Raw genomic sequence first — 24,210 nt, 5'->3', positions numbered from 1 at the left:
AGGAAATCATATATATGATCCTAAAACAGCATCTCTGGGGCCAAAAATGTAATTCATTTTCCATGACAGGATTTTTTTTCTCTCTTCCCCACAGTTAGCACCCCTCTCTAGTTCCGCAGACAAGCTGCTTCAGCTAGAAATGTTGCCCTTGTGGTCTCCAGTTTGAGGAGACATTTAAAAAATAGGAGAGTGTACAAAGGACAAGGGACATCCATGAAGGCACCAATCTGTCTGACCAGCAATCTACAAATCTCACACACAAGACAGAAGAGTTGCAGATTAGCAATGACTATGTAACAAGACAAAGGGGCACAGAAAGGCTTCCATGAAGGTGACTCCCTAGTCAGTGCATTTACTCATCTTTGTGACTTCTGATACTACCAGACAGACCCCAGCCCTGTGACGATGAACGTCACAAGAGAGACCCAAGGCCTCGCCTGATCCTTCCCTCCCTGACCAATAGGGACTGGCAGTGCAGTAGCGACAGCCTACTCAGATAATGAGGAAAAACGGAGACTCTTATTTTGCAGTGTAGCCCTCGCCTAGGATTCCGGCGAAGTGGCAATGACCTGTCCCACAGGGAGCTGCTCTTGACCTTTCTTGGCTTGGAGCAGACTTGTGATGCAAAGCCTGAGGGCAAGGAGAATGAAGTAACATGTGAGAAATAATCCTTGGGGCTCTGGGAAGGGCACATAGGTGTACCAGGCATACAAAAAATATTAAAAATATTTACACAAAAGGCCAAACTCTTGGCAACCTCCCTGTAAGCAAACAGTTAAGCACAGCTGATACTTTTTGCATTTTCTTTGGAATGCAATGCAGCCGACTGAAACGCTAGCTTAGACAGACAGAAAGTGAACTGGGAGGATCGAGCACTCTGGAATGTGCTGCTCTGCTCTCTAAGGCATAACTGATTTCCTCTTCCCCTGTGGGAAAGGTTATAAGGTTATGTGAAGCTCAAGTTTAGGCAAGGTGTGTTTAGTCTGTTGTAATTTAATTAGCCTGTCCACTAGCTTAAGGGTCCACAGTGCAGTCACCAAGGCCAAACTTTACATCACACATTTTGTAGATAAGGAGTCACCCCTCCAAGAAGTTCCTGCTAAAATCCTCAGTTTATTATTATTTCTAGCTTAAACCCAACAAATATAGACCAAGACTCTCAGGAGTGAATGCCCAGCATGCAAGTCCACACACAAAACTTGCATCCATGGACCGCTGAGAGAGAGTTTTCACCTCTTCTGCTTACATGAATTAATGGGAGAGTCGTAACGACTGGCTGAAAGAGGTGGCCTATCGCGAGTCTCCTTTTCCATTTCTTCTTTTAATATCAATTGCCCCAGACCTGAGTTCAGCTATGAACAGGGAGAGAAAACATACATTCATATGAGCAAAATTCAGCACTGGGGTGGTTTACTAAAACAGTTGAAATCACTTGTGAAGTCTGTCCAGGGTGCACAGTGGAGGGTTTTGAAGATTAAGATAAGGCTATAACAACCTTCATGAGCTGCTCCTCCTGCAGCTGCCGACGTCTCTGGAGCTCTTCATCTTCATCTTCTCGGCCACTTGATCTGCGTCTCATGTCAGCTCCTGCTTCCATAAAACCATGGTACAAAGAGAGCTTTCTCAGGTCAGTCCCACTATACCACAGACTTAAGGACTACTATATAGTATGACCTAACCTGGTTTGCTGAATAAAAACACATGCCAAAGATTGCTAGTAGATGCTAAAGCCTTTTCAAAATCCATCCTTAATCCATACCAAACAAACACTGAGCAAGTCCAACCACTGCCAGTACCCTGCTGGTCTGATTCTATCCACATTGAGGAGTGAAATTAAGCAGAACACTAGATCCTAAACTGTTTCTTCCTCATCACATATGCACATGCTCGAACCATAAGTGACTTTGGGCTATTTCAAAACCCACTTACACAGCATTGATGCTGGAACTGCTGGAAGTCCCAGTTTCACCCCTGCAAACAGGTTTTGGAGTAGTCCAAGATTCACACATGGTTAGAAAATTCACCGGTGCATTAAAGATGAGCAGCAGTTGTGTACCAGAACCTAGCACAGAGGTTTGCAATCAGTGCAACAGAGAAGGGAAGCCTAAACCACCAGGCACAGGGGCCTGGCATTAATAGCTCTTGTACATACACATGTACATGTACCAGTGGTTAAGAACAATGGGTCTGATTCTCATTTGCACTAAGACCACTTTAGAGCACGCTAACAGAATGGAGGGATCCCAGTGTAGGTATAAACTAAATTCGATCCACTTTGTGGCTAATTCAGATGACCAAAGTGGAGCAGCCATATTGCAAATGAGAAGAAGGTTTAATGCTTTTTTTTTTAAAACGTAGTACTGAACAGGCTGAATAACATGGCTACAGGCAGTTTAAACAACAGCACTGGTCTCCCCGTGGGACAAATCCTGAATAGGACTCATTTCCAACCAGTCCTAGCTCAGCTAAAGCTCCCATTATAACCAAGTGGAAGTTTTGAGTAACATCCAAACCTTGCAATTGAACTATTAGGATGTTTAAATTTAACACAATACCATACAGGAAACTGTAAATGGTACTAGTGTGGAGGTTGAGATAGGTTTGCTAAACAAGTCATTTTACTCAGTCTTTCTGTAGAGCTTTCCACAGAATGGTAGGAATGCTCATTTTTATTTCTTAATTGTTGGGTCCAGTTTAGCTCTGTATAGAAAACATTGGAGTCAGTAAATCAGGCAACCAGCTTAGGTTTGGTCTACACTAGGCAGGTAAGTCAACTGCAGATATCTAATTCTAGCTACAGCAATTGTGTAGCTAGAATTGACTTATCTGCAATCAACTAACCTGGCCATCCTCACTAAGGAAGGTCGACAGGAGAGTTTTTCCCATCAACCACCCTTACTCTTTGTGATAGCGAGCAGTACAGGGGTCAGCTGCTGACCTCTGAGAGGTCCATTTCACACATCTCCACTGGGCCTGTGAAATCAAACCCCAGAAGATCGAGTCGATCTTCTGTGTAATGGGTACGTGGCCTGAGACACAGACTCGAGGTTATTTCTCTTTTAAACACAGCAAGGTCGCAACATTCGCGAATTTAACATTTGCAAATTCAATTATTTGGGAGCGGCTCGTTGCCCCCCGCACTGTAGCTGCCTGTGCAGCGCTCCTATTGCCACTGCACAGCGCTGCTACTGACGCTGAGCGGCACGAGGCACCGTAGCCGCCCAGGCAGCGCTTCTGGAGCCACCGTGAGGTGTCCCAGCCACCTGTGCGGTGTGTCCAGATGGCTGCGAAATTCAACATTCGCGAAGGTACTCAACACTGAATCCTCACGAATGTTGTGACCCCACTGTACAATCATGTCACACATTGGCTCTCAGGTTGCTTTATTTTGCCTGAGAAACTAAACATGACTGTGGGGAAATTTTATGGGCCCTGACGCAGTCAGGAGGATTCTGTATTCTGCTGTAAGTGGAGCATTTACATATTAATTGGCAAGACTGAAAACAATCAAGATTCACTCTGTTGGCATGTGGGTAGTGACTGGGCGGAGGTGATGGCCTAAGTGGGCAGCAAGACTCACCACACATAACACGCTGTGTTGATAGTTCTCACTGGTGTTAAAATGAAAGATTAAAACATCTAGGAATTATCCTTTTGATGTTACAGGCTGTGAGGTTTCAGTTTGTATGCAACCGATATTTCTAGTGAATTGATTCCCTCTGCACTAGCCATTCCTAATATGTGCCTCATCTCACACCCCTGAATTCCTAACCATTGTTACAGTTATATAAATGATTACATAGAGCGTACAACACTTCAGTGTCAAACTCTTCACCCAAAACTGAAACAACCACCCTAAGGAGTTTGCTTTGTGCAACTCTGAAGAAGTAATGTTTAAGTTAACTGTCTAGAATCCCTCCTGGTTGGGAATCACAGGCACAAAGGAGGAGATAAATTAAAAAAAAAAAAAAAAAAAAAAAAAAAGATTGTGTATGTGGGTCAAAGAAAACACAATGAATGAGACATCTGCAATGTAACAACATGAAAGAGAACGATATACTTTCTGTGGGTATGATGTAGATGAGGAACACATCCTTTACCATGGTCTCATTCAGAAGGTATCTACGCAATGACTGTTCCATCATATTGCTTTCATCATTGCCACAGAAAAAGCTCCATGGCCCGAGAAATGACATTCTTCACAGGTATATTTACTGTTAACACAGAACTAGAAAGCAAAATAAATAATAACTGAAAGAGGTCAGGTTTCTATGGTGCAATCAAGACACTGCACCATCCATAACCAATTGCACGGAACTTATCTCTTCTGTGGGTTTACCTCTACATTAACAGTCCCAAGCTGTTTAATGAGACCTGTTCTCCTTGTTATTGTTTATAGCACAGGAGTGCCCAGAGGCCCCAATCAGATTCAAGGCTTCTTTGTGCTATGAGGTGAGCAAACAGCAGTAGACACAGCTCCTGTCCTCGAGAGCTTACAGTTTCACTATTAGTTTAATTTATTTATATGTACCTTGTAATCCATGTCACTTAGTTCATTGTTTTTTTGCATACCTACAGCCGCAAGTGAGGGAGGACCTGGCCAGTGGTCCGTCTCAATCTTTGGTATCTCGTTGGGTGCTGGAGCATGGGCTGCTGGGAACTTGGAGGACTTGATGATATCCTCGGAGGACTTGGTCTGTGCTGCCAAAGCAGCTGCATCTAGATGGCAATCAGGGGAACTTAGCTATGTTATAGCCTACATCAGTGTCATGGTTTTCCTTACTTCATTACTATTTTGTACTCTATAGAAGTTCAGTTACTAAAAGTGTTTGCACGGATCTTTTGGCCTCCTACTTCCAGTTAGCAATAAATTAAATTTTTCTCCTTGTCCATGTCTTAGACTCAAATCCATGCTCTCCCTACAGCACAAAATACAGGATTTCACAGCGAGCTTCAGTTTAGTAATAAATACTAAATTCTGTTCAGATCAATTGGGCAGGGAGCTACAGTTTTCAGACCTGAAATTTACCAGTGTATTATATTTAAAAAAATACTCATTAGGAATTCCAGAGTATTATCTCAGTAGTTTGGCACAAATTGAAAATTCAGATCTGGGCCAAATGCATATAATGCAGCAGTGTTTCTCAAAGTGGACTGCAGGCTGACATTGGGAAAGCTGCACTGTTTCTTTTAACTAAAGGGTCCGTAGCCACAGAACATCACAGCTCCCACTGGCTTTGTTTCCAGCCAGTGGGAACCACAGGAAGCAGCGTGGCCTAGGCTGATGCTTCTGGGGTTCCCCTTGGCTGGAAGTGGTGAACTGGGCCACTGGGGGCCATGAGGCTCCATGGTTATAGACCCTTTATGTAACAAAACGGCATAGGCCCATGAGTCGCTTTCAGCCTGCAGCCCACTTTGACAAACACTGTAATGCGGAATGTGCAATATGATTTTTGTCTGTTGACAAAAGAAAAAATACCTAGTGGTTTACTTTGTATTAAAAACATCCTTGTTACTTCTTAAAATGCAAAATATCATCCTCTGTTATTTTGAGCATCGAATTAAAATGGTGTTTCCCAATTTCATTTGGCCACAGAAACCTTTTAAACTTGAAAGAATTTTGTGGAACTCCGTGCCTAGGCTCTACCTCCCACAGCCCCCAAACCCGCCTCCCACCTCCAGGCTTTACCCACCTGAGCCCTCAGCCTCCAAATCCGCCCCCTATCCTCAAGCTTTGCCCCCCATCCCACAAACCCACTCCCCCATCCCCAAGCTTAACCCCCTCATCCCACAAACTTGACCCCCATCCCCAGGTTTAAACCCCTCTCAGCCCCAAACCTGGTCCTCCATCCCCAGGCTTAACCCTTGTCATCTCCAAACCTGTCCTTGGGAATAACCCATCAGTGGCACTGGCTGGGGAGCCTATGCCGGGCGGTGACGTGTGCCTAGTGGAAGGAAGGCTGGCATGGACCTGTTCCACTGGCAGGGGTGAGCTGAGCTATACCCAGAGGAGGGGTGTGGCAGCTCAGGTAGTGGGGCAAGTAAGGGACTCTCTGTGGCTCTCTGCCCTGCCACTCCTGAAATAATGGAACTAAATTCAGTTGGTTTAATGGCCAGATCTCTCCTGCTGCCCTGCCAGCTGTTAAACTATTTAAATTTAGTTCCACTGTTTCAGCAGCTGTAGAGCAGGGAGCTGCAGAGGGATTTTCTTGTGGAACCCTTATTTTCACTTTGTGGAACCCTGGGGTTCCAGGGAACACCATGTGGGAAACACTGAATTAGAGCAGTCAAGTAGCATTTGACCTTCCCCCCCACCCCTCCACTCTCTGATTTGCTCACCTTGATTATCTTTTTCTGATTTGTCCTCCTTGCTTACTGTTTTTGGTTCTCTGTGTCTTAAATATTGAGTCTGTTCTGGTCTGGCTATGGTCTGAAGAAGTGGGTCTGTCCCACGAAAGCTCACCTAATAAACCATTTTGCTAGTCTTTAAAGTGCTACTTGACTGCTTTTTGTTTTGATAGTGCATAGACTAGCATGGCTTCCTCTTTGTTACTGAATTAGAGGATGATTCCTGCACTTATTTTACTGAAAGAGGTCTGCTACAAGCCACTAGGAAGCTGAAGCAGATATAACTGATTCATTACATTTTAACATGTAATGGCTTTAGTTTGAGATTGTCAAAGCAACATGAAGGAATTAGGCTGTCCTTATTCCAATTAAAATTAATGAAAAATGCACATGCAAATTCTTTAGGCCACTTTGAAATCATCTGCCTTAGTGTGTACTGAGAATGCTGGCAATTTTCAGGTATGGGAGCTTCTATGCAAACACATACAGAGACATCTGGGGAAGCTGGTCAGGGGATAACAAAAGCATGACTTCGAACAGTACTTACGCATTAGAATTGGTGAGGTCAGTGGTTAAACAGTCACATGTTAATGGGAGGGTGAGAAGACGTATTAAAACATAAAAAAATCCAAAACAACATTAATAAAAATTAAATGAGAAAATGGCTTAAAATATACATATAGATATTTAAAAAAGAGTCTCTCTAAAACTCAAATGTCTTTCTCTGAGACTTTGGTTTCTAACCTAGAGATCCATATTTTTTCTTTGTGAGCTCAGCTGCTCTCTATTAGCTACTCGTCTAAAACTTATGATTCTGTCCATCTGCTATCTAATCCTACAAAGACATCAGACTGGTTGGTGTAGGGTCTCTAAAGGCAAATGCAATTCCCTCAGGAAGTATAGTCACATGTGCTTCACCAACAGAAATAAGCCTTTTCCTGTTGAACACTCTATATTCATAACAGAAGGCAAGAGTGAATTAATTCAGTAATAACAGGGACCATTTTTCACATCATCAGGCAGTGGCAAATCAGTGGGCTGCTCCCATCATTATTGTTATCATGGGGAATGCTAAAACAATGGACAGCTTGGAAAGAGGTTTAAAGTAGCAACGAAACTGAATATTTGGAAAAAAACAAATGGGCTTTGCTATCCAAGCTGTTCCACTGGCTTTGACAGTCAAATCATTCTCCGCAGAGAGAGACTGCCCACAAGACCTTCAAAAACTCTACTTGTTCTTAGCACTTCAAGCAAATTTGCATTCGGACCACTGCTCTCCCAATAAAAATCTCCATCTTTATGGTGGAAGCAAAGTGTTGTACTTTATTTGCCTGAAACATAGGTCAATACGACATATGCTGAGACCCTCCCACTGAAAAAAATCAGTTTTGCCATGATGAACTCCTGCACTCTGGAAAAATAAACTCAAAACCATGAGGGATAGATACAGTACCTAAATCATGTTAAAATTCACAAGGTGACATCCTGGTCCCATACCAATCAACAGGAGGTTTGGTTATCACTTCACCTGGGGCCAAGATTCCACTCATTCTGTCTACTTCGCAACTGACCCAATAAAAGCTATTTTAGACTAATATTTCCAATTTGCAATGTGCATATGAAACACTGCTACTTGCCTCAAACTTTGAATGGGGCATGATACGCAGGCTGATGGGAGATTACTAATGAAAGGCTGCTAACACTTCAAAGTTGCCACGGGGGAGAATTAGCCTAATGAAGTGCTGCATATTTATCGCAGCACTTCATTAATAATCTCCCATTGTCCTGATTATCATGTCTCCTTCAAAGTTCGGGGCAAGTGCAGACATAGCCCGAGTGTTTTATGTTATGCTGTACAAATGTTTCATTAGCTGGACTTCCTTAGAAAATACAGAGAGGAAAGAGGGTTTACCATGTTGTTTATAGATGGGGGGTTTCCTGTAAATGTTGGTGCCTTGATCTGTGGAATTAAAAAGCAGAAATGTGTAAGTATGTGAAATACTTCAGTTATGAATAAAAAGAAACAAATAATCCAACACCAAACCAAGAGACACAATAAACCAAGGACTTAGCACAAGAAGAAGCCAAAAAGCTAATGCTAGCATTACATATAGTTGGATTACTCAAGAAAATACTAGAACAAGTGAAAAGTCACAGAACAAGTGGTATGAACTCCTTTGGCATTTATTTGCAAACATTGTTGCATGTAAGTCATGACCCATTCGTTCTAAATATATAATAGTTTATTGGTAGCATAAAGGTTACAGAGGAAATGCAAGCAAAGGAGATATTTTGATGGTGAATATGTAGGCAATCTGGGGACAGCAACCCCAATGACAACTGTCTGGAAAATTGTGCTTCAGCAATATCAGCTAAATTTCCCTTCCAACCAACAAGTTGGACTGAGTGTAAAGCAATGCAGTGAACCTACAATTCACGTTAAAACCTACTGAACATGCAGTCTAGTAGGCCATATTGAAGAACAGCCAACTATTTTACACTGCCCTGGGCCAGAGGGATGCTCCATGCAATGTTAACTAGTATTGTACTACGACCAAAACACAACATGGATAGATTAAAAAAAAAAGCATTTCTATGCAACACACATTGTACAGAACATTATCCTTATACATTAAATTTTAACTGCTGCCCCCAGAACCCTTCCACAGTATTTCTATGGCAACCTCTTCAAGAACTGGGCATTTTTTTAAACAGATGCTGCTGATTTACAAACAGGCAAAGGTTCATTCTAAATAAAACACACACATTCTTCACAAAAACAACAGGCAAGGTGATCCAAAGTTAGTGCTGTGCTGCAAAACCAAACATCAGAATTCCATTTGCCTAATGGGCGCTACCAGGGACTGAAAACTGGCCTTGCAAAGAATCATTTGCTAGTGCATAGAAATATATTCTGGTTACATTAGGCTAAATGTCATAGAAAATGTTGAGAAGCATACAATGCCTATAACAGGGCCAACGAAAGTTCTAGAGAGAAACAGCTTTACCTTTGGTATCAAGGAAAGAAACCTTAGAAATTATGAAAATTAAGGTTAATCCTGTCTGACAATGCCCTATTATTACTGACTAAACTAGCAAATTCAGAACACAGAGACATTTTTTGTTCATGCTAGTGGGCCACTGTCTTTGCTTGAATAATAAAAGCTTATAAATGCTACAAGGGTATTTAAATCATGTAATAGATTCCCATCTGCCTACACTGCAAAGCAGTATACAAGGACACTCCCTCATTCCACCTAAATACAAGAACAGGGCATTTTTCCTCAGTTGAAAAGTTGTAAATTTGACTTTGAATGGCCTGTCCCTTGTGGAACAGGGCACACTGACATTATACACCCTTCTATGGGAAATCATGTGATTGTACAGAAAAGAGTTAATTAGACACACCATGATTGATGTGGCAAAACCGATCTCTCTGTGCTTGGCTGTCGATCCTGGTACTCCACACTGCTGTGTGAAGTAAGGTACATTGGCGTGAGCCTGGATTGCCCTGACCTACACCAGTGTACAAAGTCGATCACGATACATGAATTCTAGCTACGCTAATGGCATGGCTAGAATTGCGTATCTGGGATCGACTTTGAGCCCTAGTGTAGACCAGATACACTACTATATTTACTTGGGGAGGGGGGACACTGGAGGATCATTTTTGCCACTTGTGTGAAGATGCAGCAAAACTGATCTCTCTGGGCTCAGCCATCGACCCTGGTACTCCAGGCTAACGCATAGAGTAAAGGATGCCGAAACGAACCCAAAGAGGCCCAATCTACACCAGGGAAGAAAGTCGATCCTGATATGTTGATTCTACCTACTCATATGGCACAGGTAGAATTGTGTACCTGGGATCGACTTTGGTCCCTAGTGTAGAGCAGGCCTAAGTCAGAAGTAATTCTTCCGATCACAGTGCAGAGCTTGGGGAAGTGAGAGAAGGCTCAGGCCCTAAATGTCAGCTCACTGTATATTAACTAACACTGAACCACTACCCATTATAATGCTGAAACATGTTGACTGACAGGGAAAGATAAAGGTAGAATCGATTCCTCCATATATGCAGACACAAAAGACTCATCTCAGCAAGTTCAGGAGCAAGTCCCTAGGAGTCAAAACACCTTAAGCACATCCCAAGTAAAACAGCATGAAGTAATGGAGACAACACAGAGGTGACAAAGGCTACATTCTACACTATGACAGGACACCAAGACACAGAGCACCAGCTCCTACCTGGAACATGGAAATGTTTAGGGGCCTGAACGTAAGTTGGAGTTAGAGGGCGACTGTCTGGCCGGTAAGGGACAGGGGAGTTCCGACCGCTGGACGGCTCATTGCCTCCAATGAGAAGAATGGAAAAAACAAAATGAGAGAAGGGAGAGTGATACAGAAGCCAGCTTAATAAAAACCTAACCAAAAGGCAGTCAACTGAAAAATTCCAGGCAGATAGAGAGATTTAAGGCAAAAAATAAAAACAAACAATAGTCAACAGACTTGACTAGCATGGGCTGACTTTGCTTTTCAATATTCCTTCACGTTCAGACTGGAGTCGAGTTTTAAGTAGCTCGCATTCGTGCTGACAGCATGCATGTAGGAGCTGTGTGTTGGCAGCCTGGTGGTTAGATAGGCAGGATGGGAGAGAGGAAAGGAAGGTTACTTGGCAATGGTACAGAGGTTGACAGTTTTGGTTATAAGTCACAGGCATATGGTATTGTAGTTAATATGCAAACCCAAAATGAAACTGGTTTCTAAGCATGTAGAAGCAGATGTTGGCAGCTGGAATACAATTCCCTAAATCAAAGGATCACAGATAGGAGAGAAGGAAAAGAACCGTTAGGTCACCTAGGCCATCTCAGAACACTGTTCCCTATACATCTATTTGCCTGCCTACGCAGGAGTTGAAATTCTTAAACTTGGGTCTTCATTATGGACTGGAATGCTTCTTCCCGCCCAGCCAATCCACCAAATTAACCCAGGCACTGAAGGTTTCCTAAATGAGACAGAGAAATTACTTGCTTATCTTCCCATCCCAGACATCAAGACTTGAAAGCAAAGTTTCAATCCACCTGGCTGCATGGACACTAACCAAAACTAAAGACACTTAGGCCACGATTCTCCACCTTGTGCCATCCTTTACACCTGTATAAAGTGGATGAGAGGTGCTCGCAAATCAAAATGGAACACCTGTACACCCTCTTTATAGAATGTAGACTCTAAAGGAGAACCAAGCCCCTCTGAGTTTTTCAAATGTGCAGGAAGGGACCAATGCCAGCCAGAGCTAAGTGACACAATGAAAAGAGAATAAGAGAGAAGGAAAAGTGAGCTTTGAAATTTAATGACCAGTGGAACTGTAGTTCTCAAAGGCGGTCACATTTTCCAGTCCAGTTGTTCTTGTGACCCTCAGCTGGCACCTAGAGCTCTTGGCTGGGCATGTTTCCTGTATTTTACCTGATTATCGGACTTGAGGAAATCACTTGCATCCTTATGACCTGTCTATGCGCATGACGGAATTGACACACAAACACTGCGTTGGGACATGATTTGAATGGACAAAATTTGTCCATTCAAATGCACATGAAAACTAGTATTACTCCACTTTGATCGTTGGAACCTATCTTGTTACAGACAGTTCCATCAGATGGTCCATGGGCTGTGGTTCTTCTAATTTAGATTCGATGCTATTGAGCCTTGTTCAGCCACTTACTAATTTTGAAAACTACACGATCAGCCAGGAGCAGCAGACTGCATGATTATTTAAAGTGACATAGCTGTGCTTGGCAACTCAAGGATGTAGTACAGTAAACCCTGGTTTTACATGGCTTCACCTTGCGTGAAACGTGCATTAACGCAAGTTTTGCACAATGTGAAGCTGCTGGGCTGTCAGCCTGCCTAGCTTCCCACAGCTTCAGGCAGCTGGGCAGACTAAGAGCCCTTCCCCTGCCTTCCCAGAGTGGTGCTAGGCACCGCTCTGGGAAGGTAGGGGAAGGCTTTTAACTTGCCATTGCAGGCAGCCAGGTGGGCTATAAACCCCGTCCCCCTGCTTCCCAGAGCAGCACCACGTAACAGTTGCACTGGTTCACCCTGTTAAACCCCCCGCGGGCTCAACCCGCCCCAACTCCCCCACCCCGTGGCCCCAGCTCACGTCCCCCCAGCAGGGGGCTCCTGCAGCATGACTGGGGCACCCCTACAACGCCCATGCCCCAACTCCCTGCACGCCCAGGCCCCAAGCCCTGCAGTTAGCCCCAGCTCACCCTCCCCGCACGGCTGGCTCAGTGTGCGTGGGGCTCCAACCCCCGTCCCCCCGTTCAACCCCTCCCTTGCCTGGCTCACCCCCCGACCCCTAGTGCACAAGGCTCTGGCTCCCTGCCATGGGCACTAGGGACATGGCTGCCACAGGTGCTCCCAGCCTGGAGCTCTGGGGAAGCGGTGGCCTCCATCCAAGGGCCCCAACCCACGGCCAAGCCCTCCCCCAACTTACGTGAGGTTCGAGGTACGCGAGGGTTGAGTGGAACGCAACCCTTGTGTACCTCGAGGTCTTACTCTACTGTGTTCTGAAGTCACTCTGGGGAATACACCATTGTAGTTAGGCTAACTTCTGCTCGAAACTAGTTTCTACTCACACTTTATAAACCACTTTTTAGTATGCTTAGTGCTCTGTAGATATTGTATATCTTCATATATAGCTAATTTGACGTATTTTAAACTTGTCATTGCCCCTTCCTGCCCCCACTGGTTGTGAGCAGCTGTACATTTTGGAAAGAAATATGTTTAATACGAAAGTGTAATCCGAAATCTCTTGCAGCAAACAGACAGAGAAGCAGGTTTAAAACGATGGGTTTTGGGAAGGAAGCTTACAGTTCACACTTTGCTGTCATTTCACTGGCTGAACGTTGCTAGCAGCAGCATAGCATTAAGGTACTACATCTCACAATGGGAAAACCGATGCCCTTGGAACTAGTATTTGAAACAAAATTGGGTGTTCTGGTTCCTCCTATTAACCCTGCGCTCAGGCCACTAGTTCTTATGCCTCTTCTCTGAGCGTGGAAGAGTCTTGAAGATCATTGACTGTCACGTCTGGGATAAGGCTGAGGGTAGAATGTGAATGTGTTAGTAATAATCATCTATTCCGTAAATACACTGTAGCCCCTTTATATTTCTCTTTACATTGACTAGAAATTATTGAGCACAACCCCATTGACTGATCTGTGCTGGGTAATCCCACGTATAGGAGCCTAGAGGGTATAACCAATAAGTTACATAACACACAAACTATTACACCCCATTGACCTGGTAATCTCAACTGAACCGTGCCTCCCTGCACTTGTTACTTCACAGATGTTTCCATTCTGCTTTTTTCCCTCTGTACCATCTTCTCAGTGATAACTGTCCTTAGTGATGAATAATGCGCATCTCCCAGATGGGAACCCTATCCATAACTGCAGAGAACAGTACACGGCACAGCTCTTCTGTACCTGAGCCTTCTAGTGCTATTTAAAAGCTTTGGATACTACTACAGAGCAGCTGCTATATGAGGAGGTAAAGTCCTGTGTTACAACTCATCATTTACACTTAAGAACCTGGTTACGACAGTCCCTAAAAACATGCTGAGAAGAGTTACACGGAACTATAGCTTGATCGGCCGAAAGGCTCAGAAAATGATGGCTTTTAGGGGAAAAAACGGTTTATGAACACTAATCTTTTAATAAGAAAAGCACCTCTAGGTACAGCACATCATCTTCTTCCCATGCATTTTAGAAATATGTGTGTGTCTGTCCATCTGCCTGCAAGTCTGTTTGTTCAAGAACTCCTCCTAAATGGTTCAAGCTAGGACCACCAAACTTGGCATGCAACTTCCTCTTACCATTCAGGGTGTGGCTGTGCCAGGATAATGGGATATACCTGGAATTAAACAGTTGCTAATAAAATGGAAAGGGAGGAGTTTGGTAGGAGGGAGTTAAAACTGGATCAGAGGATGCCAATTCTGGCCCTGCTCAGGCTCAGCTCCTAACACCAGCTGCCACTCTCTCCCTGCCCTAATCACCATCCCCCTTCCCCACCTACTCTCCCCACATCCCGTCCCTGGTTGCCATACCTCTAGACTGGCTCTGCTTCCAGCTCTGGCTAGGTTCCCAGTCCCGACCCCAGCCAGGCTCCCAGTCACCAGCCTCACTTTGGCTGCCAGCCCCACCCAAACTCCTATTGCTCTCCTGTCGCCTGACTCCCAGGCACTGAGGTGCACTCCTCATGGATGTTGCCGGACCAGAAAGTCCCAGTTTTCAGAGTTTCAACCTGCACTACAAATTTCAGAGAGTGTCTGTCTGTCTGTCCTTCTGTCCGGCTCTCCCCCAGTTGGGAGATATGAAACCCTCCTCTGGCTGTGCCTGCTGGGGCTGCAGCAGCTATGGACAGGCGCTTCTCACTTGGCCCCAAGCTGCTGCAGTGAGAGAGGACTGGGGCTGTCCTTTCTTCCCAGGACAGCCTGCATAATGAACCCCTCACCCCCATCCCATCCCAACAGTGAATTACATGAAGAAAAAAATCAAAACTTATCTGAGTCAAGGACCCAGGCAACCTGGGGTAAGTCTTCTAGTACATTATACTGGCTCTGAATCATACATGTGCTAGGATACAACACAGAGTGAAAAAAACAAACCATTGCTGGGCAAGAACATATTCTGACACAGAGCAGTAAACTCTTTCATGTCCTGCAACCCTGGGACCGGGAGGTTGCTGGATGTTCATACATCCCAGGTATTTAAAAGCAGCTGTGGGATCCCCTGAGGGGGGGACCCTACCAACCCTGGGAGCCTCGCTGGGGGAATCCCAGCAGCCCTGGGGCTGGGAGTTGGCTTCGCATGCAGCTCCACCATCAGCTCCAGCCCTGGGAAGCATGCTGGGGCCAGGGAAGCTCTGGCAGCTCCAGGGCACGGGAAACTCCACCAGGGCACAGAGCTCCACCAGCAGCCCCTGGGCCAGGGAACTCCACCAGGGCATGGAGCTCCACCAGCACCTGTAAGGCTGGGAGCTGGCTGGGGCACAGAGCTCCGCAGGTAGCTCCAGCCTCTGGAGCCTGTCTGGGGTCTGGAGAACCCCGGTAGTCCCAGGGCTGGGAGCTGGCAGGGTGCAGAGTCCTGCTGGCAGCTTCTGCCCCAGAGCCAGGGGAATCCGACCGCCCCAGGGCTGCTGGAGGGAAGAAGGGCAAGCACAGAGCGTGCTGGTCCCCAAGGGGTGGTGTTGCTCGAGCATTCCCATATTGGCGCTGGTTATTTCAGATTTCCGGTTATATGAACACCAGCTAAAACAGAGCTTACTGTATTTGCCCCAAATTTTCACAAGCTGCTTTCAACAGAGGCCATATATGGGTAAGTCTATCACCATTCAACATTTCGCTAGACAGAGCAATGGCAAAATTTGTTATTTCAGCATTTGAGTTAAGGAAAAACATGCAGGTTTTGGAATGCTGAGAGAAAAATTTCACACCCACCCTGCATGCAGGAGAATAACCACATGATCAAGACATGACATACCTATGTAGAATGAAGCTGCAAGAAAGACAGAAAGAAAAAAGTAAAGAACCCATAGTGAGGGGGAAAAATAAGGATGAAATGGGAATACAGTGGGACTACCAGAAATAGAAAGCGCCCTGCTTGTCAGCTCTGAGACCACATCTAGAGGTCCAACGTCTTTGCCAGATCTGCAGGACACCATCAAAACACTAATGACCAGAAGGTGGGTCAGCAGAATTCAATTACTTTTCTCCTCACTCCAAACAGACCAAGGGCTTGTTGCTGAGGAGAATTTCTTTGAACTGGGTAAATTAAATCATGAAATTCTAACTAAAAAGGAAAACATGTTTATGATGGAATGGGAAACCCCAGCAGCAGCCAGTAAAATCTACAGTGTGCTTCATTTTCAAAACCTCGAGGACAGGGGACCTCAGCCACAGCTAGTATTAGGGGCCATGCAACCACACGGGAAAAGGGTCTCCCTATGGAAATGCACTGCACTAGGGAAAGCTGTTCCAGAAAGCAAGTGTTCCTTAGCGTGATACTTCCAGAGTGATGTACATAACGGACATCACAAAGGGAATTCTACGGCATGAATTGTCTCTATATCTTCTCTTTGGACTAGGGATGTAAAATGCTGTTTCATTGGTTAACCAGTGAGATGCTCAAATGGGTTGTGGGGGAGTTATAACTGACACAGAGAGGAGCTACTCCGGCCTGGAGCCTTGCAGCAGTTCTAGTTCTGTGGCCACAAAGCACCCTAGAGCCCTTCAGGGGATGGCTACCCCAAATGAAAAGGTCCATTCTTAACTTGGGTTAGCTTACTCAGGATAGAACAGCAGTGAAGGCACAGCACTCAGCTCCAGCTTGAATTCAAGCCTTTTAGGGAACCTGGGCTGCAACGCAAGCATTTGCACCACTATTTTAATCCAAGTAGCTAACCTGAGCTAAAAACATACCTTTCTTTTTGCAGTGTAGACATAGCCTAGGTCTGCCAGCACTGAAACTAGAAATACAAACCGCGCAGGAGCTCTGCAGGAGGAGAAAACCAGAAGCAGTTTTAATCTGTATAATCCATTGGGGTGTGGCCGCCTCTGAAGTGGAATTCAGAGACACCTTCTTCCTCTTAACTCTTGGATCTTTCCCTTTCACTAACTAATCCTCTTCCTCTAGGTCCCTTATGCTTCAGGGATCAGCCGCTCACCATTTAGAACCAAGAACATTTTTGATATAATACTGCATGATTCTGGCCCCTTCCGTGCTTTGAAGTGCTCAGAGTTGGCCCACCCCTGGAGCCACGACTGACAGAACAGCAGTCAGTATATACCTTTCTTTCACTGATTCCTTATCTTCCTGCTACCATTCATTTTGTTTACTGCTTCTACTTCCTTTGCTTACACCGCTGGCTTGAAGCCCGCAGTCTAGGAATCCCAGGCTTGGCTCCCAGAATAGTGCATGCTGGGATGCTATGACCAAATCTGCCCTCGTTCACACATCTCCAGATCTTTTTGGTGACTTCTGTGTGTTATGGTCAAAAAAGGGGCTCAGTTCACAGTACCAGGCACAGGGTAACCAATACGCAGCCACAGCCAGATCCTTATTAAGTTATAACTGAGAGTCTCTGTGCTTCTGAATAACCACCACACTGACATAGTGGGCAACTCCTGCCAGCTTGCTGCTCCTCAGGCTGTGCTGAACCACTGTGCAGCAATCTATAAGGATTTCTGGCCTTGGCTTTCTGTGTGGAGTAGGAAGCCAGGAACTTAAGCCAAAGCACAGCTGCTAGAGTTTTCAATATCTGCTGGGGCCTGTGGACACTGGAGTCAGTGCCACACAGGCAGGCTTTTGGGAATGCTGCTCTGACTGACCTCGAGTCGAGGTGTGTGTGTTGCCTGGTGTGGTACCCCCGGGCCTACAGTCACCACTATGGTGTTAGGCACATTTCGAGAGGGCACAGGCCTTCTCTTGAAATGATCATAGAATCATAGGGCTGGAAGGGACCTCAGGAGGCCATCTAGTCCAGCCTCGTGCTTCAGGCAAGATCAACCTCCCACTAAGTCATTCCGGCCAGGACCTTGCCCAGCCAGGACTTAAAAACCTTGAGGGATGGACAAAAATGCCTCTCATCTCAGAGGCCTAATTTGTCCACATGTCTGCTGTGGGCTCTGCAAGCTTATTGAGGACCCCTGAAAAATTCTAGGCAGATAGGGCAAAATTTTTGCCTTCTTCCAGCCAATGGGAGCTTTCCACATATTGTTACAGCATCGTGTCTTGCCTATGAATGTGTGCAAGTCTATGCTGCATAGTTAACGCAGCAACCCCCGCACCCCTTTTCCCATGTTGATGCAGTTATATTAGAATAAATGTCCTCATAGCAGAATGGATTATTTTGGTCTGGTGAGACAAAATAAGTTATACCACTACAAAGACCTTTATACTATAACGACAGAACTAGGGCTTCTACTGGTATGATTAGATCAATACAAAAGCCACATGCCTTTACAACAGCTACATCCTATAAATGTAGGCCAGGTTTAAATGAGTCTGTGCTGGTATATGCACACTAGGAGTATGTAAGAATGGCCAGATTGGGTCAGACCAAAGGTCTATTTAGCCCAGTACCCTGTGCCCCAATAGTGCCAATGCCAGGTGTCCCAGAGGAATGAACAGAACAGGAGATCCTCTAGTGATCCCTCTCCTTGCACCCATTCCCAGCTTCTGGCAAACAGAAGCTAGGGACACCATTCCTGCCCATCCTGGCTACCAGCCATTGATGGACCTATCCTCCATGTATTTATCTAGCTCTTTTTTGAACCTTGTTAAAGTCCTGGCCTTCACAACCTCTTCTGGCAAGGGGTTCTACAGTTTCATAGAATAGAATACTAGGACTGGAAGGGACCTTGAGAGGCCATTGAGTCCAGCCCCCTGACCCAATGGCAGGACCCAAGCACTGTCTAAACCATCCCTGACAGACACCTATCTATAACCTGTTCTTAAATATCTCCGCCGATGGAGATTACACAACCTCCCTTGGCAATTTATTCCACTGTTTGACCTCATGTTGCGTGAGGAAATACTTCCTTTTGTACGAACACCAGAACGGTGGAAATTACAGAAAAGAACATCCACACATCCTCACTTCTCAGCACATAAATTACCTCCTTTTAGATTTTCTCATATATTACAGAGACAAGGTGGTTGAGGTAACATCCTTCATTGGATCAACTTCTGTTTGTGAGGGACAGAATCTTACAGGTCCTGAAGAGCTCTGAGTAAGTTAAAAAGGGCTTGTTCCTTTCAACCAGCAGAAGCTGGTCCAATAAGATATATTATTCATGTTTCCTATAAGCTGAGGACTTGGCACGGCCACTCAGGAGAGATTCAAACGCTGGCCTGTTTATTAGCAGAGTGCCTCCCGCACCCACAGCCGGCAGCATGTTTCTACTGTTGGTGCACAGCTGCATGTGCCTTGGCGCACTTAAAAGTTAATCCACATCTGGGTGGAAAAAAGATTAGCGGGAACATCGACTAGGACCAACATGGATCAGATATGAGAGAGGGAGCCGTGTCAGTCTGTATCTCTGAGAACAACAAGAAGTCTTGCGGCGCTTTATAGACTAACAGATGTTTTGGAGCATAAGCTTTCGTGGGCAAAGACCCGCTTCGTCAGATGCATGAGTGGGGCCATGGCTTCAGAGGGGTGTTTAAAGAGGGGGGTCCCAGTAAAAGGGAGGGCCAGAGCTGACAAGGTCTGTTCAGTCAGGGTGGAAACAGCATGTCAGTAGCATGTATAAAGAGAGCTAAAAACAGGTCAGGTAAGATAGGGGGCATATGGCCCATTGTCAGTCTAATGTGGAGATGTTAATACCTAGGGCAGAGAAGCTCCTTTTGTAAGCTGCGATCCACTCCCAGCCTCTGTTTAATCTTTGGTTAATGGAGTCAAATTTGCAAATAAATTGCAGCTCAGAGATTTCTCTCTCCATTTGATTTTTGAAATTTTTTTGTTTCAGGACTGTCACCCTTAAATCTGCTACTGAGTGTCCAGGGAGACTGAAGTGCTCTCTCACAGGCTTCTGCATGTTACCATTCCTGATGTCTGATTTATGTCCATTTATTCTTTTACGTAGGGGCTGTCCAGTCTGGCCCATGTAAATTGCAGTGGGGCATTGCTGGTACATGATGGCGTATGTTATATTAGTAGATGTGCAGGTAAAGGAGCCCCTGATGGTATGGTTAATGTTAGGTCCTGTGATGATATCACTGGTGTAAATATGTGAGCAGAGTTGGCAGCGGGGTTTGTTGCAGGGATTAGTTCCAGGCTCAGAGTTACTGTTTTGTGATCTATAGTAGCTGGTGAGGAGTTGTTTAAGGTTGGCAGGCTGTCTGTAGGCAAGGACAGAACTGCCTCCCAAGGTCTGTGAGAGTGAAAGATCATTGTTCAGGATGGGTTGCAGATCGCTGATGACACGTTGGAGAGGCCTTAGGTGGGGGCTGTATGTGATGGTCAGTGGTGTTCTCTTGTTTTCACTTCCTTTTCCTTAAACTACAATACCCACCTAAGGAAGTGAGGAAACAGATTGACAGAGACAGACGGGTACCCAGAAGCCACCTGCTACAAGACAGGCCTTTCCCACCCTGACTGAATAGACCTTGTCAGCTCTGGCCCTCCCTTTTACTGGGACCCCACTCTTTAAATACCCCTCTGAAACCACGCCCCCACTCATGCATCTGAAGAAGCGGGTCTTTGCCCACGAAAGCTTATGCTCTAAAATATCTGTTAGTCTATAAGGCGCCACAGGACTTCTTGTTGTTCTCATGGATAAGATAACATCCCTTAGAGATCAGTATGAAAAACAAAGAATCTGACCTGGAATTCACTTTACACTTCACCTTTGAAGTCAGGCAAGTGGACCTATCATTTCATAGTAGCCAGGGATCAGGCTGCAGTGCCCATTTGGGAGTGATCTGGGTGGAGGGGTTATGCCCTTGGATACATCTGAATGTCAAACATAGTGGCCACATGCAACAATTCTCCACAGCTACACTTGATAGGAGGCAGCAGGGATAGACAAGACGTCCTAAGTGGCTTTATATTCTTGGAGTTCTCATCAGATCCAAGAAGCTAATGCCATCACCCTTGTGCTGTGCAACAAATCAGTAAGGAAGGTGCTTGGACATGCGGGCGGAAAGCAGAATACAGGATCTAATACAGACACCCAGCTCTACCCCAAGTCTGGCTAGCAGAAAGCTCACATATAAATACGGAATGGTACGCTGTATGCACTGCATGAAGCACTCTATTCCAACACATTTTAAATGTCCAAGAAATGTGAAGGGGAAAAGCCATGCAGACTATATACAGTCATACCCCGAGATATGCCCATTTGAGTTTCGAGAATTTGACTTTACGACGAGTTTCATTAAATACCCCTACTTCAGCTTTCGAGGCATTTCTTTGCATTTATGAGGACCGATCTGGAGGCTGGTGGCTCTGGTAGGCAAGCACCGAGGGGATGGAGTCAACTGCATTGGTCTTGACGAAGAGGCCGTGCAGGGGGGTGGCGACACCCTGCAAGAGGGCTGCAGTCTGGTGCGGGGAGGTAGACTCGTCCGAGTCCCGGCAGTAGATCACCCCCCTGCTCTGTGAGACGTGGATGCTGGGCGTGCAGCCCATCCCAGCCCCACTGCTGCCGCTCACCCCCAGGCAGCTTGGGGGCCGACGCCACCCATCCTGCGCAGCTGTGCCTCGAGTGCCGCTCGCCATCTGTGGCGTCTCCTCCCATTTAGCTCCTGGCTCACCTGCCCCTGCCACCTTGGTTGCCGCCGGCAGGGCCTTTCCGCCACGCAGCCCCGCACGAGAGAGGTATCGCCCCTCACCCCTGTGCCTGCCTAGCTCCCTGCGTGGCCAGCCCCTGGCAGCACCCCCTCCCCACTTGACCTAAGTGGTGCTCAGGCCGGGCTGCCTCCCCGTGCCCTGCTCTGCCCTGCCCACCCCTTTGCACCGATTTAATGGGATTTGGTGTTGTTTTAGCATAAATGGGTGTACATTTTGGGGCTCAGAAACGCATAAAATTTTTTCCCATTGAAATTAACAGTAATTACATTTTCAACTTATGAGAATTCGCCCTAAGAGGGGTTTTCCAGGAACGAATTACCCTTGTAAGGCGGGGGAAGACTGCACCCTCATTGCGTAACATGATACACACACGTGTGCTATTGTACAGTATATGAGCATTTAAAACAGGTGGACAAAATACAGTCCTCGGGCTGGATTTGGCCTGTCTAACATTTCTGTGCATCCAGTCATGCAGCAGGGTGCTCAGGTAGGCTGCCTGCCTGCCAGGCTTCTATGCCACTCCTGGAAACCGCTTGCTGCTGTCAGCATTTCTCTGCCCTGCCTCTGCCTCTCCAGCACTGTCCTCACAGCTTTCATTGGCTGTAAACAGGCCAACGGGCTCTGTGAGGATGGTGCTTGCAGGGGTGGGCAGCACTCACCTGCCCCCATAAGGGGCATGCAGAGAAGTGCCAGCAGCTGCTGGCCACTTCTAGAAGTGTTATGAAACCATAGTGCAGAGCCAGGATAGGCAGGGAGCGTGCCTGAGTGCCCCACTACACAGCAGGCCAGGAGACACCGGTGGTAAGTGCCTTCTGGCCGCAGCCTGCACCTTACACCCTCTTCCCCAATCCCCTACTTCCTCCCAAATCCCACACCCCTCAACCAACAGTCTGCACCAGCCCCAAGCTTGCTCCCGCACCCAAACTCACTCCCACACCCAAAGCTGCTGCCCCAGCCCAGACCTCCCTCCTGCACCCAACCTTCCTCCCAGACTCTGAACCTACTCCATTAATTTAGTAGAAATGTGCAGCCTGTGTTGGCTTACCAAAATTTGTGGAGTGCCTCCCCCGGTGCCTGACAATTATTGCCAACCCCCAATGTAGGGAGATTGGATGTGCACAACCAGATTCTATCTAACAAAGGAACATCCATCCCCATGAGCCTTTCACAGCCTCGGACAATGCTTATGATGAGCTATGGCTCAAAAGGGATAATTTACATAATTAATTTAACCCCTATTATGAATCCTGGCTCACGTGAGGCTTGGATTTCATTATTTTAGGATTTTGCCTGACTAATTACATGCCTGACTAACTGGAATACAGCTTACAAAGGAAATGCATTATGCTTTTGGTGGCTATAGGTAAAATGACCTGCATGCAGAGATTCTATTGGGTCAATCTTGCATAGTATTTTGGGTCTGTTCCTCCCTTCACTTATACTGGCTCTTCAAAAATATAATTACATTGACATCGGTGGATCTACTCTAGTGGGACGGAAGGCCCATTACAAAATTGAAATTGTAGCCCTGAACTGAAGTATTCAGCAGGATTTAGAGCTTTGTAAATAATTTTGTACCCTTTTCCCCATGACCTAAGTATCAAGGTTGAGTTCAGTCCTGGGGAAAACGCCAAGCTTTCAGTAGCTGTTGAGTAACCTCACCTCCCGACGGCATTAAGGCATGATGTACAACTGAAAACAGGAACTTACTTTTCTTTTGGATCAGTTACAATGAACTATTTCCCCCTTTGATTAAAAAAAAATTAAAATTGAAACAAAATGCCACATCTGAGGCTGACATAAATCAAAATAACTCCCCTGCTGCCCTATGCTGATTTCTACCAGCTAAGAATCTGGCTCAATGAATCTTACTTAAGCCAAAGTTCTGTGTACAAAATCTCCTGGCACAATGGTGGAATCTTCTATTTTTTCATACAAACTTATTTTTTGGAAATATGCTCTTTTCTAACAGTCCCATTTGGTAATCTGGAATGACAGCTGAGCCACAGATGTAACCTCCCACACTCTTATTTTCACATGACTGAAAAAAATTGGGAAGGAATCTAAAGAGACTTTTCCTGTGTTAGCTGTCGAAAAAGCTATTCTCTTAACAATAATGGAAAGGAGATAGAAATGCCATTGGACAGAAGTTTTCATTTGTTTAGATTTACAGCAAAAGAATGTTGAAATTGCAAAGTTGATGGATCAACTGCATGCTGAAATAAGCAGTGTTTGTATTTTTAAGGGTCCCAATGTTTTAAGTATGAAGAGAACTTTCTTACTATGACAACTGAAATAATTGAAAGTAAAGGGTTGGAAGCACTTAATAAAAATAGCTACAAAAACGTAAGGACCAAAACGAGGAACAATGACCTGAGTATGTGAAAGAAATAGGAGATTGAGTTGTAGTGGCATTAACTGAAGACTAGGGCAATAGTCTATTTGCAGCTCTTTTATTGGTAACACCAATGCTGTCTGAATAAGTAAATAGCACGGGAATATAAAACATGC

General features: G+C 45.5%; 1 protein-coding gene across 17 annotated transcripts in view; it reads right to left on the bottom strand.

Moving 5' to 3' along the window:
• The window catches only part of ABLIM1 (actin binding LIM protein 1), a 299,900-nt gene that overhangs the window by 17,261 nt on the left and 258,429 nt on the right, over positions 1-24,210 (bottom strand). For 6 of the 17 annotated variants that reach the window (XM_074999086.1, XM_074999099.1, XM_074999091.1 and 3 more), the window contains 6 exons: positions 15,885-15,899; positions 10,591-10,695; positions 8,261-8,308; positions 4,573-4,719; positions 1,496-1,590; positions 1,247-1,352 (listed from right to left, as the gene is read on the bottom strand). In XM_074999086.1, coding sequence (XP_074855187.1) covers positions 1,247-1,352; positions 1,496-1,590; positions 4,573-4,719; positions 8,261-8,308; positions 10,591-10,695; positions 15,885-15,899 — 516 coding nt within the window. The remainder of the gene's footprint in view (positions 1-1,246; positions 1,353-1,495; positions 1,591-4,572; positions 4,720-8,260; positions 8,309-10,590; positions 10,696-15,884; positions 15,900-24,210) is intronic. The other 11 variants (XM_074999087.1, XM_074999085.1, XM_074999088.1 and 8 more) reach the window with 11 other exon arrangements.

Source organism: Carettochelys insculpta, chromosome 7 (genome assembly GCF_033958435.1).
Source record: "Carettochelys insculpta isolate YL-2023 chromosome 7, ASM3395843v1, whole genome shotgun sequence".
NCBI lineage: Eukaryota > Metazoa > Chordata > Testudines > Carettochelyidae > Carettochelys > Carettochelys insculpta.
The sequence above is the reverse complement of the archived record's forward strand: the minus strand, read 5'-3'. Positions and strand labels throughout refer to the sequence as shown.